At 38.3% G+C, this 15,217-nt stretch overlaps 2 protein-coding genes across 2 annotated transcripts in view; one reads left to right on the top strand and one right to left on the bottom strand.

Moving 5' to 3' along the window:
- LOC127648178 (histone H3) overlaps positions 1 to 15,217 on the top strand; it is a 1,095,985-nt gene that overhangs the window by 843,948 nt on the left and 236,820 nt on the right. The gene's annotated exons all lie outside the window — the stretch shown is intronic.
- Positions 426 to 13,513, bottom strand: LOC127647897 (E3 ubiquitin-protein ligase TRIM39-like). The gene is made up of 7 exons (XM_052132421.1): positions 13,448 to 13,513; positions 11,283 to 11,923; positions 10,663 to 10,758; positions 3,706 to 3,939; positions 2,908 to 3,055; positions 2,703 to 2,729; positions 426 to 1,453 (listed from the first exon to the last, which is right to left on the bottom strand). Exons 1-7 carry the CDS (start codon positions 13,452 to 13,454, stop codon positions 909 to 911), a joined length of 1,698 nt encoding a protein of 565 aa, XP_051988381.1. The 5' UTR covers positions 13,455 to 13,513; the 3' UTR covers positions 426 to 908.

Below are 15,217 nucleotides of genomic sequence, written 5' to 3'. Positions count from 1 at the left end.
TGATTTTGTACAAGCCAACTTGTATGATATCACATGAATTCCCCATCTCATACTATAATTATGAGTTTTGTAATCGGGTTGAAATTGTCACTAGTGGTCACAAACGTTGAACCCCACTGTGTACATCTGCTATATTCTCCATTTAGCTTGTACATATTGTCATTTAATAATATAAAACAAAATAGTTACTTTTAAAGTAACTTTTGTCTTTTTCACCCTACTGTAAGTACATACGTGTTCCTGTACTGTTTTAAGATGGCGCTCCTTGCCATTTAGTTATAGAATGAACTTTCAACTTTTTTAAAAACGGTATGTTAAGCCTGGTCTTATAGAATCATGTTACTATAACTACATTTTTGCACAATAATTTTTATATGGGCCGTTGTACCTAATGCAGCAGTTTAGAGAGACACTAGAGGCGCTACAACAACAATGACTTTTATTCACTTTCACACAAATCATAGCATATTATCAGTTCAACTACATTTACAAGCTTGTTCAAATGTGATCAAATTGCATGGTTGCTCAACTGAAGAGCATTGCAACGACTGGTACGAGTCCTGAAGAGCACGAGAGTCAACACGTGAGCCGAAGATGTTGTAGAAGCACCACACAATGATGTGGCTGCTCTAGCAACCTCATCTGTTTAGTAGAAAATGTCACTTGCTTTTAGCATCACACAGTCGACATTGCCCCAATACATGTATTGAACCACGTAATTTCATTTAGCAAAATGTCACCACAGTCATGCAATTGTCACGAAATCAGGCTTGTTAAATTTGTCCAAAATCCATTAGGGAAAGTCTTGTAACTAAAGTGTTTGTAACGCAACATTCTTCTAACGATCCAGAAAACAATAGAGATACCCCAGAAACCCTGAGGAAATATCGATGAGTGGTTTTTCAGTCTCAGCTGTGTTTGACAGCGGTGATGATCAGAGCTCCAGGGTTCTTCCCATCCTGGTTGATGCAGGGGCTGAAGATGGGGTAGATACTCTCAGTAAAAGCATCAGTGAAGGTGTAGAGATGAGAATGCCCTTTCACATCATAGAAGGACACCTGGCCAGCTTCATAGTCCAGGTAGATACCCACCTTCTGGGGCATTGCTGCAAGATGCAGAGGAAACCTGTTGCCGGTAAGGGCTTTCACTTCTCCGTTCTTCTGGCACAAACACCAGAAACCACCCTCTGGACTAAGGCAGACCTCTCCTTTGCGTTGAACTGAGCCTCGGGCCACTCCCAGGGTCCAGGCAGTCTTGTGTCCCACGTCCACCTCCCAATAGTGTCTGCCGGAGGAGAGGCCCTCACGAGCCAAGACGAACAGGGCAGGGCTGAAGCGCCGTGGTGTGTCTGAATTCGTTGAGCTCTTGCGCTGCAACTCATAGCGCACCTGCCGTCCATCATCAGAAAGACACAGATCACGATGCACTGTTGCAGGATCCAAGATCACCTCACCTGAAGAAAAGAGAGGAAGCACTTTACACTTATGCTCTTGTGGCCTGTTTTGCTTTTCCATGCTACCAGCACCTACTCTGGGGTGTGTTCCCGTACAACGACATAACTCACTGCTTAAACACCGTAGGACTATGCATCGTTGAAGAAATGTACTAACTAGTCATGACTGTTTCTTGAAACCCTAGTAACTATGTTGAACATCAATCATTCAAACTTTGTGTGTTCAACAACATAGAGCTGTCGTTAATGACGTTACACCAAGGGTGGAGTAATAACTTCAGCGACTATTCAATTATAAATGCTCATTTACACGTACACAGAAAGCCGTTTAATGCGAGAAAGCTGCTGAAGACAGGAAAGCTGCATGCACTGTTTAATGCAACAGATAGAGTACATACACTGCAATAGTGCCGCTTCCCTCTACATCAGACTTCGGTGTACCGCTGATGTACTTGTGCACATACGCACATGAATACTCTTCAAAAACATGTAAACACCACTTTTGTGTTAACATAAAAACATAAAAGCCGTGTTCTCTGACAGAAACCTTGTGTGAGAAAGTACTTTCTCTTAACAGCCTTTAATCCCTATGCGAATGTTCGTTGGAACTACGGTTTCGGGAAACACCAAATCGCTGGAACTATTTTTGTAAAGTTGGAACTTGCGACCATAGTTGGCTAACAATGCTTTTGGGAAACACACCCTTGATTGGTGGATCTCTCTTCAAAATGATGGGTAGTGTGGTTCACACTGACACATACTTATATTGGAGTCATCCATCCTCAACAATATTTAATTCAAATCCATTAGCTATATCCAAGACTCTTCATAAAGTGAAATGACCTTAGGCCAAAACATTTGCATAATTTCAAATACCTCTTAAGTATAACCAATAGCTTGAGTTAAGTAGATGTGAAACGGCTTTTAATTAATCAGGCACTTTACAAACCTGCTAAATCGTGCTGCCACTTTCATAAACCATGTGAATAATGCAGCGTTAGTGAGCTCAAGCATGCCCTCTAGTGAGCATTATGAATACATGCACACTTCTTTACCTGTCTGGACACAGCAGCTATTCTGAAAGTCTTAAGATAATATGGACATCAAGTATGATGAACACTTTTGCCTCTCGTATCCATCTACTTATCAGTTAGGTAAAGCATGCATCACTCAAGCTTTGATAATTCCATCCCTATAATTAAAGCAATCAAATGATCTCTAGACTCTGTTCAATAGAAATAGCACTTACTGGAATAGTTCTGCATCTTTCTGAGTTCTGCAATGAAGGAAAAAAAACATTTTAAAGATCACAAACATCATGTAAACAACGTAAGTGTAAAAATATGAAACGCTTTTGCGGCTGCTGCTATGAAATATGCTGGTATGATGATTTAGCACAGCTTTAAATTTGACAGTGCTGGAAAGGGTTTGACTTGGGTTTGATGATTATTTACCTTTCCCATAAAGCCGCTTGACCTCGTGTTGGAATTTGTCCATCAGAGAGCAAACAGACTTCCTGATGGTGCTAACATACAGATCTGTGTTCACAGACACTGCTGACCAATCAGACGGTTCCAGCACAGGAGGAAGAGTCGGAAGAAACTGCAAGCGATGAAATATTTGGAATATTAATTCAAAGTTAATTTAGCAGAGATACACACAAATGCACATATGACCCATTGATCTGCACACACACACTGTAGACCTTGAAATATATTCTTCAACAGATAAGTAAACTTCTCAAATGTACAAATGTGAACTTGGCCACCACATTCAGGTGCGACACACACAAGAACAAATTACATTTAGCATCAATTATGTCAAACCTGGCACAGCATTATTGAAACTGAATGCAAAGTTGAATAGTATTTGAGAGCTTATGGCGGATTTATCAAATGGCTTGAGAAGACTTGGAATATAGCGCACAAGTCTTATGGACTGCATTTATGGTGGGCTTTTTTTTTTTTGGAGCTTGGCAGACGTACTGCTTCCCAACAAAACCCTGAGTTTGGGTCAGTTTTTCAAGTGTAAATTTGGGTTTAAGATTTGTTAGTAATGAAAAACAAATTATTATTTAAATTAAATGTAGATTAAAAACATCCTAAGGAAGTAACTGGGAGAAAAATATGACAGAATGTTTATTTTTGGGTGAATTATTTTTGATCTATTTGTCTTATGTGACCGAAGAGTGTGTTGGTTTGTATGCACTGCACACTCAGAACTGTATATGCGTTGTATATGAGTATAGTGACCTGTAAGAACAGCACTTTGTCCTGTTTCTGAGCCAGTGTGTCGAGCTCGCTGCTTCTCTTGCTCAGTGTGTTAAGCTCTTGCTCCATGTTGCTGACGAGTTCTCTGGCATGCTGCTCCGCCCTTTTCTGTTTCGCTGCAATGAGCTCCAGCAGCTCCGCCTGCGACTGCTCCAACAACTTCTGCAGCTCTGCATACACTGCCCAGCTTTCCTCCATCTGTTTCTGACTGTTCTCCTGAACACATGTTGAGGAGAGCATGTTTTTACGCCTGTGTTACACATACATTACACTACATGACCCATAATCCTGAAGAGAAATGATTCACCAATCAGAGAGTCGATGCAAAAAAAAGCACGCCAAAAGTGCTCTGCAGCGACCGCCCACTCCCGTGACGCTCTGTGAATGATGCAGTCACGTTTCTCTCCCTACACTCTCAAACTACTTACATATCAGGGCCGGCTGTAGGCATGGGGAGGGGTGGGATGACTGCCCACCCAATTAAACATATTTCCAAACACAGTATGGAATAATATTTTTTTCGATTTGTGCATTGGTTAAAATCAATTTGGGGCAGGCTGTGTGTTGCAAACATTGAGGGTGGGCTGTAGCACTTAACTACCCCAACCAAGCAAAAAAAGCACCAGCAATTTGTAGTATTTTTCTTTTTTTGTAACTGGTTGAAAGCAACGTCACACTCAAGGAGCTGCAACAAGTGAATCAGAGATGTCACGCGAGCAAGAATGGCAATAAGACATATTTTTGTGCAATGCATAGATTTTTACTGACCAAAAAGAAGATTGACAATCAGTTTTGATTCTAAATTCCATGGATTTGATCCTAATTTTGCAACCTACAAATTAACAGGCAGGTGCAATATACTGTAGGTATGTAATATGTCAAGCACATTTTTGGAGCGAGGTGGAGGGATTATAGTTAAACATGGCTAAATCAATATTCAGATGGTTAAAAATATAGGAGAGTTTTAAATATTAGACTGTTGTGGTGCTTTTTTTATCAATTCATCTATCAGCCTCTTGTCTGCATCCTGTTGTTGGGGACACAAATAAAAACAAATGATTTGACTAAAATGCAGCGTAATAGAATAGTAGGAAAAGAGTGTGCACGTAGAATACAGAACATGATTTCCATGTAGACGATGCATGTTTCATTATATGTAAGAGTATGTAAACCTCTTTTTGAAATTAGTTTAGCAAGAATATGGACATTGGTTGAAGAATGGTGTGGAGTTACAGTAAATGCGGTCAATTTATTGATTTATTGTTCATAATGAAAATGAATAACTACTGATGAGTTTTTGAATAGACTACATAGGCAGACACCGGTAGCTGCAATACTTTTCTAGAACACCTTGCCAACTGCACAAGAACATTCCTTATTGAGTGAATGAATGAACAAATTAATAACTTAAGCATGCAATGATTAGGGGTTATGGACTTATTATCTTAACAATTACACCATGTTACACCAATTACAGACATTAAGTAGTCCTAGTACCATGTAGGAATTTTGGTTGTATAAACGCACATAGTATGGATTAAAGTGCCCATGTACCTCGACCATAATATGTAGGATAAATGACAAATTATCATATTAGAAATTTGAATAAATTCTCCACCATTAAAATGTAAAACTACAACTTGTTGTATCCACTCCCAATTTCTAGGTAAGGAATTAGCTTTAATAAGGGAATTATGATTAATTCACTTATTGGAGTAATAATATTCTCATGGCTAATTGAAAATAATATCAAAAATATGTTTTGATATGGTTCGAGCTTCAGAGCGCAGATCTTTGAAAAATCAAATGATGAGATTATTTATCAAAATATACCAGTCAAAATTAGCTTTGAATACAAACAAGGATTTACTGTTAATGTAACATAAAACTAACTTACATACATATAAAAAACATACATACATAAACATAACAACAGGTTAGTGAGTGAGTTGTAACAGAAGGTGAATGGAAGTCTATAGACAATGCCTTGACAACCATTCAATACTTATTTAGTCCAACTCGATTTGCAATCGGGTAACTTAAATTATATTAAAGAGACACCAGCACTTTCAGCAAAAGTCTGGAGACATACTTGCTTTTCCTTGCATTGCTTTGGTTCTTTAGGTCTTTGTAGACATTTCTGGTTGTTCCGTCAATATTTTGGACCTCTGTTAAGATTGTAAATAGTTTGTTGCTGGGATGATGAGGCAGATTTGATGCAAGGGCTTCTGCAAGGAAGACTGACGACTCCCATCACGTGTGTGAGTCGTAGAGCATAAAGGGAGAAAAGATTCCTCAGAACTTTGCGTTCCAAGCTTTCCTGGACTCTGCATCTTGCAAGACAGAAGGGCACCGGTGAAGGCAAAGAGCCATGAGGATAAGAGTGTGGATGAAGAGAGCTGAAGAAGCAGCAGCAGAAGAAAGAGGGTTTGTCCAATGTGGGGAAGCTTTGTACTGTTGAGGTGAGCATGTGACACAGGGAATGTCTCACTTTAAATGTGTCAAATTGGTTAAATCGTAGGACAAAGGAGTGTCTTAGCTTTCCATGGGGGTTTCTTCAGAAGATGGCCTTTAAGTCATGTGAATGATTATTACATGAGGGTTTTCTGGTCTGTGCTCTTCTGGACAAGAAGGAATCTTGGTGCAACCACAGAACTCTCTTTGGCTACGTTCACACTGCAGTTGAATGTGGCCCAAATCCCCTCACATGTGACACAGGTCTGTTACTTGGATGACAGTGCGAATGGCCCAAAGCACATTGAATCTGACATTTTCAAATCTGACCTATGCCACTTCCATATGTGGTCCTAAATCAGATACAGGTCTGATTTATTGCAATGCGACATCAGTCTGAACAGTCAAATTGGAATTCATGTGACTTTTACATCACTCTAGATCACACTGATTACTCAATTAATGACACTAGTAGGCTAACAAAAAGGTATAGAAGTGAGTTTATTTCATAATAGGCTTACCAGAACTGATGATCTACAACCCCTTGCATAAAACCGAATGCCATCCTTTGTGGTTGAAGCAGTCATTGTGATTTTCTTAAGTGATATGATTCCCGTCGATTGCTCCTGCGCACTATGGGAAACCCCACCTCGTTCAGAAGCCTTGCAGGACCTCCCGGAGGTTATCTCCTTGAGGTAGCTTAATGTAGTCAGGCATGAGGACATGGCGCATGGCCATGCAAAACTCGTAAACAATCAAGCAAACGAGGGAATTTGTAATGCCAAACAGGTTAGACAATGTGCAATAACCCACCCCTGTTGCCAGCCAATGCAAAAAAGCCCTAATAACATTTTGTTCTCTTTCTCCTAATCCTCATCCTCCGTATTACCTGCTCACGTATTCGCTGGATTCCGCAGAACATGACCTTATAAAAAAGGCATAAATGTTGATTCCACTGACCTCCATGTTTCCTTCGATATGACATGCTGCGTGCTGCTTGTGACGTCTCTGTTATTGCTCTTTTGCACATGCGGGTCAGTTCAGGACCACGACAAGTTCACACTGGAATCTGATATTGGTCACATTTAAAAAAATTATGTGAACAGCCCCCCAAAAAATCGGATCTGACCAATAAATCGGAATTGAGCATTAATTGAGCTTGCAGTGTGCACGTAGCCTTTGTTCTCAAGACGGTTAAGGTTAGCCAGATGCGGGTTGTATCTAGACTCCTTGGCAGCAGCAGAGTAGAGTCTTTAATTTATGACTTTGAGGAATGTTCAGTTTGACTGCTGGCCTCTGAGTTTGCTGGCCGTTGATTGTGTCATTCCCAATGTTCATGCCATTGTAGTTTATTCCTTCATGAAACACGGTAAGAACACAGTCTTGTAACTTTGTCTTTTTGCCCGATTTTCAAAAAATGTTTTGCTTCGAATCAAATTTTGTAATGTTGTGATTCAACTCAGAGCTGGTTGGTTTGGTTCGGTTCATCTCTTAGGGTTTTATGAAATCCCTATGGATATAATGATTGCTAAAAATACTTCTGGAACAAAGACAGCTGAAAAAGTGGGCAGGCACTGTTGCACTCCATTGGCATTGATAGTTTCAGCATTCAAAAGGCAATGATGTCATCACAATATTTGACCGATCTTCCTTCTTCCATTTATTTATATTCTCAATGGTGATTGATCTTGTCTTTTTTGCTTTTATTTTACCATTTAATCATGTTTACACTGTAAAATGACTGTATGTGTTGCTTTGTGTGTGTAACTGACACAAAACAAGATGTATGTTGAGTGTTATTACAATGGCAAATGGGGATCTGATGCAGCTTTTAATTTACACAAAAAGCATAAAATCTTAACTTAAACTTGTTCTGCCTTGCAAGCAGTAGTCTTTCTATCAGGAATCTTGTAGAAATACCACTGGCTGTTTTGTGTTGAAAAAGTTACTCTCAGTAACTCTCTATAAACGTTTAGTTCAGTATATCATTTAAAGCCTTAACAAACTTCTTTTACTTAAATGTTTTGTTTGAAAAGTGTGCTTGTGCTATCTTCCTTTCAAATAAATGCTTTTTTCAAACCATCATTGTTTTGACAGACCGGTTGAACTGCATTGTGAACATACTCCTTTGAATTTGATACTTCAGAGCAGTGGTCCAGCCAAGGGTGGAGCATCCATTTTCACTGAGGCCCACCAAAAAGTAATTTCCTGAATACACCCTTGCTTCAGAGGCAGTTCAACTCATCCGCCATCATGCTGTCTCTCATACATGACTGGACGTATTTATATCTGTCTAAAGTCGTTACCATAATCATTAAAGCTTTCATGAGAATAAATTAGGTTAAGATGGGTTATTTCTGTGTGCAGATACTGCATTCTCTCTCTCTTCCGGCCCCCTGAGTAATTCAATCCTCTTTGTATTTTTAAAAGCAACTAACTGCCCCAGTGCTCTATTTTCAGTTATTGATCGAGCATAAAACTAACACATTAACCTTGCACTGTCACAGCATGCATTTCACACCAAACTGCCTCCATTTTCAGAGCAGGTATAGAATTTCATTGACAGAAATAGTTGTCTTTTTGAGTGACCTACCAAAGTAATATCATATTTGTCACTGTAACAAAGTTCTTAGGATGGGGCAATGAGGAAGCGGGAGCTGGTGAAATCCTACATACATTTTTTTTTTAATACTTTTCAGTATTTAAAACACTCAATGTTTGCCATTCAGCAGAACTGGTTTCTGTTTCACACACGATATAAGCTCAGCACTCTCTCTCCTGGGACTGGCGTCTGGCTCGCTCTATAAGCCTTTGTCCACTCCACAAATCATTGCCAGGTGATGATCCTTACCGTTCTCATCTCCTGATCTCACTCTCCATTCACAAACCAGTACTTAACCACGCTCCCACCACCACAGATCAATAATATGGTAGTAAACAATACATTGTATTCTAAAGTTGCTTTTTGTATTGTCTTATCAATGATTAACTTTTCTGCAACAAGAATGTAATGCATATAAATTATCTGAATATTTTTTATTCATTTTTTTATATTTAAAGATAACTATGTATAATCATTATATATTGAATTATTGTTATATGAGGGGCTTTCTCAGCAAATATTTGTACTGTATATGCGATTAATCGCGATTAATTAATCGGGACACCATGTAATTAATTTGATTCAAAATTGTAATCAATTGACAGCCCTAATATATATAAATAAACTAGCACCTTCAAAAACATAAAAACTAGTATGCGTGCAATAATATGCAGTATTTTCACAAATAATGAACTTAATTGCATAAATTAAATTAATATTGTTATATACAGTATATATATATATATATACTTCAACTTGCGTTTCTTTATCTAACACTTTAATTGCTCAGATTTGCAGATAAGCCGGTGTTTTTCTGTGAAACCCACCTCCAGACCAGCTTCACCTGTCTAGATCTGCTACATGGTGATTGTTTGTATGTCTATTTGTGCAGTAGCATGTCTTATATGCTCAATACTGCATGTATTGTGTTTCTTCTTATTGTGCTGCAGCAGCACCATGTCCACATGCTTAACTCAGCATGTCTGTGTATGTTCTAGCAGTAGCAATTCTCCGTACTTGCCCTGCAGCAGTAGCAGCATAGCAAATCCAGTTTGCCAAGACCTAAATCCTATCAATATGTCACAACAACATTAACATGCTAAATCAATCTTAGAGTTGTCATGACTGAAATTTATTTAGAAGTATAATAAAACATATTGCGTTTAAACACACCAAAGATTACTGAGCCTATGACAAAATCTACTGAATTGAGGTGAGAACCGCATGACAAAGACCTTTTTTATGATGTAGGAAAATACAAAAATGTCCTTCTTAAGGAATTCAGGAAAAATCACAGATGCCTTAAATCAATCAACCTTTTATGATGAAACATCATAAAATACACAATGTGGCCAAAAGTATGTGGACACCCCCATCTAATTATAGTAACAGATTTGGCTATTTCATTATTTCCAGAGAAGAGAGAACTTAATTCTGCATAATACAGTGACATTCTAGATAACTGTTCTTCCATCACGATTTTGGGGATAGCCCTTTTCTGATCCAGCATGACAATGCCCAAATGCACCAATCGAGGTCCATAAATAAACTATTTACTGTGTCTGGTGTGGAAGAACTTGATTGGCCTGTACAATGCCCAGATATTAACCCTACTGAACATCTGTTGGGTGAATGAACACCAACTGTGAGCCACTCCAATCACACAACATCAGTGCCTGACCTCAGTGATGCTCTTGTCTGCCATGTTACTACATACAATACAGTGGAAAACCTTCCAGAAGAGTGGAAGCTGTTTTGGAGGGCCAACTCACTATTCGTGCCAAGAACATATGAATGTGGTGTTTAGGTGTCTACATACTTTTGGCCATATAGTGTATGCTTTCAGTGGACTCCTGTAGGTGACATCATGAAACTGAACTCACTTTAATGACTTTGATGGACTGTTTGATCTCCTCAAGTTTCTTGGCGTGCTCCTTGACCAGATGTTTCAGTTCTGACCTTTTCTTGTCCAGCTGACCCTGAAAATTAGAGAAGAAGAACAACCATCTTTTTTGGTGTATCCGATTCATATCTGCTTAGCTGTTGTACAATACAGTTTCCATATTACATCCATACATGGTTTGAAATCTGCTTAAACTGCAATTTTATGGGAATGTGTCTCAGTCTAAACAGTCCTACCATACGTGACCCCGCCTGTGAAAACCCAGATAAAGTCAATTGTTTTTGTGGTTCACTGTTTTCTACATAAAATCATCCTACATAATGTAAAGAACATTTGGTGAAAATATAACCTAAATATCTTTAATATTGACTGAGTAATGCAATGTTAAAGATTTGCAGAATTTAGTTTTTGAGAAATTCCAATTTAAAAACAAGCTTATTTCTAAAACTGCAACACATCCTGAATATGTGCCATATACTGTACCACATTAAAGCTGAGATTCTCCCATTTTCAGTGATGTATGACACATTTATGGGTAAAAATATATGCACAAAGTGGTGCAACTGTTTCGACCCAAATTGTTTCAGTCATAAAATATACCGATATCTTCTTCCACTCTTGCTCGGTTGAGACAACATTGTGTTTTTTATGTGTTGTCTTCGCACACTCCTTGCACACGCACACGTGTTCATTTCGGCAGTAGGCGTCCAGGAGGCGTCTGTGTTTCTTGCACATCTTGTCCTCCAGGTTGGGTATGGGATCCACCAGCTTGTGCAAGCTCGTTGTCTTCCCCTTCTTATGGTGCCTCAGATGGGCTACACAGAAAGAACCTGGGCAGTTCAGACACGACTTCATGGCCTTCATCTTTCTCCCAATGCAGGCGTCACAAGGGATGTCTCCTGCTTTAGCAAATTCTCCCAAATTGTCTTCCTGAAGTGCCCCCGGTGAGTTTGCAAACCCAGTGTTGATCGTATCAGCTCCAGCCAAAGACAGAGTTGTCAGACCCTGGAACTGTTCAGCGATCTCGGCTAGCACACAGTTGATGCTGAGCTCTGGTTTTCTGGAGAATGTTTTATTGCACATGGGGCAAAGGAACTTCTTGCTTTGGTTCCAGAAGCCCTGCAGACATGCCTTACAGAAGGTGTGACCACATGGAGTGGAGACAGGCTCCATGAATACCTCTAGACAGATGGAACAGGAGAACTGCTCCTCTGACAGAATACGTCCTGGAGATTGTGGGCCTGTGAAAGGTTGAGCGAGATGGAGATGGAATTAGATGAAATACAATAAACAGAAAGAGTCAAGTCATTTTTATTTGGATAGCGCTTTTCACAACACACATTGTTTCAAAGCAGCTTTGCAGAAAACCATACTGTAGTGTCTCTAATGCCTTTCATTGTCCCCAGTTTCATTGAAAAACGTAATTGAAAGTCATTCCTTCATGTTTTTTCAGCCGAAGGCGAATAACGGAAAACTCCATAAGTGTAAGTAAGAAGAAACAAACCTGGCTAAATGGTATGTAATAGGAAATAGAATAGGGGGAAAAAAAGGGGACATGGAAAGACTAAAGATGGGAAAAGTTGGGGTAAACACAGGTTGTGTGTCCCAATTCATACGACAATTAATCTAAAATAGTCTGTGAGTTCAGAGACAGTATAAGGAGGATCAAACGAACCACTCGAAGAACATGAATGAATGAAAACGCCATGCTCATTATGGTGGCTGCGGAATAGTTAAAAGAGACAATAGCCATTGTAATAGACACATCGTCCATGTTGTTATTCGAAAACACATACAGTGTGCATTAGCTATACAAGCCTAAAGAAAAACAAATGTATAATAGCGTTGATTACAATTTTTATGGCAGATTTGAAATATGTTGAAATTTAATCTTGACAAACATTTTTGTTGATTATGTTTTTGTCTCCATTTAAGTAGATAGGAAATGTGTTTGCATAACCTTTGCCTGGATACAAAGCAGTTGTCTGGATGCTTTGCCAAGATGGATGCTGAGTGAACTAACTTCCCAAAAAGGTACTTTTCAAATATTAGTGTGTCACAAATCATAGTATATTGAAAATAGCTTGCAATACTGCCCAGATTAAGTTTCTGGTGGATTCTCGAAGTCTAGGCTTGATTTGGTGTGCTAAAGTTCACTTTTGATGAGATACGCCTTATAACAACTAATAAGTGTTTGTTTAAGTCTAAACACATGACTGTCACGTACACGACCAGCAACAAATGTTAAGTGAGTTTTTTTGTGCTTATTTAAGCACAAACTTGAGCACAGTTTCTTAGAACATGTGACGGATGTGTAAATAAAGGCAGGCATCAATGTGTTATCCCAGGAATGTAATAAAACAGGATTTTCTTCAACACCTGCTACTCAAATCCAAACAACCTAAACTTTCTAAACACTTATGTACAAATCACCACCCACAAACCTAACCCTTAAGTTCAGTGCTTTCTTTTTTAGTTGATTTTTTTACTGTTAATGCAAGTTTTTAACTTTTGTAAATAAAATAATAATAATAATAAAAAGAATTATGAGCAGAAATTACATTTCATTAAAAGACGTCTGAGCATGTGGCTTTGACAAATAAAAACTAAAGCAGAATAACAACGATTTACTTGAGTTACAGTTCTTCTACAGTGAGTAAATATTCCTCTTAAAATATCGATCTTATTTCTCTTTGACTTTACCCATAATTCTTAGCATTTACAATAGAGTTTTTTAAGTTGAATAAGCACAGATTGTGACTTACACTGCATGATGAAGCGTTCTGTCCTACTTGTCTTTTAATGCTTTCCTAGTTTGTGATGGGTGTGCGAGAATAAAACCTGAACAAAACCTGTCTGTCCGCTCTCTCTCTCTCTCTCTCTCTCTGTGGGCAGGGCTTTAATGCAGATTGGAGATTCACTGAGTTTAGCAGAATCCACAATGAACCTTAAAATGACTTAAAATAAAGTTTGAATTTAAAAAATTTTAACATGAGAAAAGAGTTCATTAGTTCTGTAATCAACCTGAATCATGATGAACAGAACAGTTTATGTAAATCACTTTAAGCTTTTATTTTGATTCTTGAAATAATGTGTTTATTATTATTATTGTTGTAATAGGTTGAGCTTCATGCTGGGTGTGTATTACACAATGGTTAATGGGGTCAGATGTGCAGATTGGGCAAGATTCCCATTGTTGATGGAAAATTATGCTTTAAAAAATAATAATAAAATAAAAATGTGGTTGAAAAGGACTTCCAAGTTGTCATATCTATTTGAACACTTCATTAATTTAATTTTATTTATTTGGCAGAAACAATATCTGATCATTTGTATGTTACTTTGTTCATTTTCAGTTTCATGAATTATTTTGTGTTTTACTGTTTACATTTGACTGACCCCATATAATGTCAATGTGTGTAAAAATAAATGAGTTTTTCCTGGGAAATACTGGTGGAACTGTTTCCTTGGATTTTTTTAGACTTGTTATGTGTCTATTAGATATTGTCTTTCAAAAATAAACCTACCAAGAAATATTCACTGGAGTTAAACAAGTGTGACAACAAGCCCCGGTGTCGTCAATATATGAAATATTTCAAATGATTACAGGGATTTCTATGGGTTTTGTGGAGGTTTAGCCCATCTCACACATCTACAACTTTTGTGGTTACTTTGTTATTTGTATTATTTACCATTAAAAACTGCAGCTCAACTCAATGGCAAGTGAAGCTGAGTTTCATAAAGTATATTCAGTTCGACAACACTCAAGTTAAACTTTATCATTAAACCTTGTGGCAGGAAGTTGTATTCATGTAAAACTACTTTCTAGATACTTCCGTTTTAATCTGTTCAGTTTTCCACATACAGTACATAGTAGCTGACTTGATCTACTTACTCAGTGTCAATAGTATGAGTCATTATCATGTTAATGGTTCAGACAGGTATCTAGAGGAGGGGGATTTTTGCTTCATCACACCACGGGAGGGCAGCACTTGGCCATCTTCCTTCCTGTCTCAGTATTCCAGTGAATGTTCACATTCAGATCTGAGAGTCCGTGATTACTCCCAAATCCACTTCAATCGTGAACAAACACACTTACCCGAGTCACTGGAATTTGCTTGAGGTCTTTTTTCTCTCTGTATTAATCAATACACATACACTGTACAGGTGGGCAGGTCAAGGCCGTAGCTAATGGGGCAAAAGGTGGTACCTATTCTAGGGGCCCACAGGTCCATGGGGGCCCCACAACAAATTCTAAACTATTTTTTATTAGGAAAAGGAACCAGAGCAATATACAGTCAGGTGGTCCAGAATAGTTTGCTACAGTCCTGGGGTATGGACATGCCGTTGGAAAAACAAATACAAAACTAAAACAAAACACTGGTATAGACTAAGGACCATTTCAAGGACTATTTGTCAGTTTAAAGAAGTGACGTCTTTGTCCCTTGAACTTTTTCCGGCTAGCTTATTTAACCCTCATGTGGTTTTCGGAAATTTTTTTACACATTTTGATTTTCAAAAAAAAGAAAAAGAAA

Source organism: Xyrauchen texanus, chromosome 1 (genome assembly GCF_025860055.1).
Source record: "Xyrauchen texanus isolate HMW12.3.18 chromosome 1, RBS_HiC_50CHRs, whole genome shotgun sequence".
NCBI classification, from domain to species: Eukaryota; Metazoa; Chordata; class Actinopteri; order Cypriniformes; family Catostomidae; genus Xyrauchen; species Xyrauchen texanus.
This window is presented reverse-complemented; position numbering and strand designations above follow the sequence as displayed.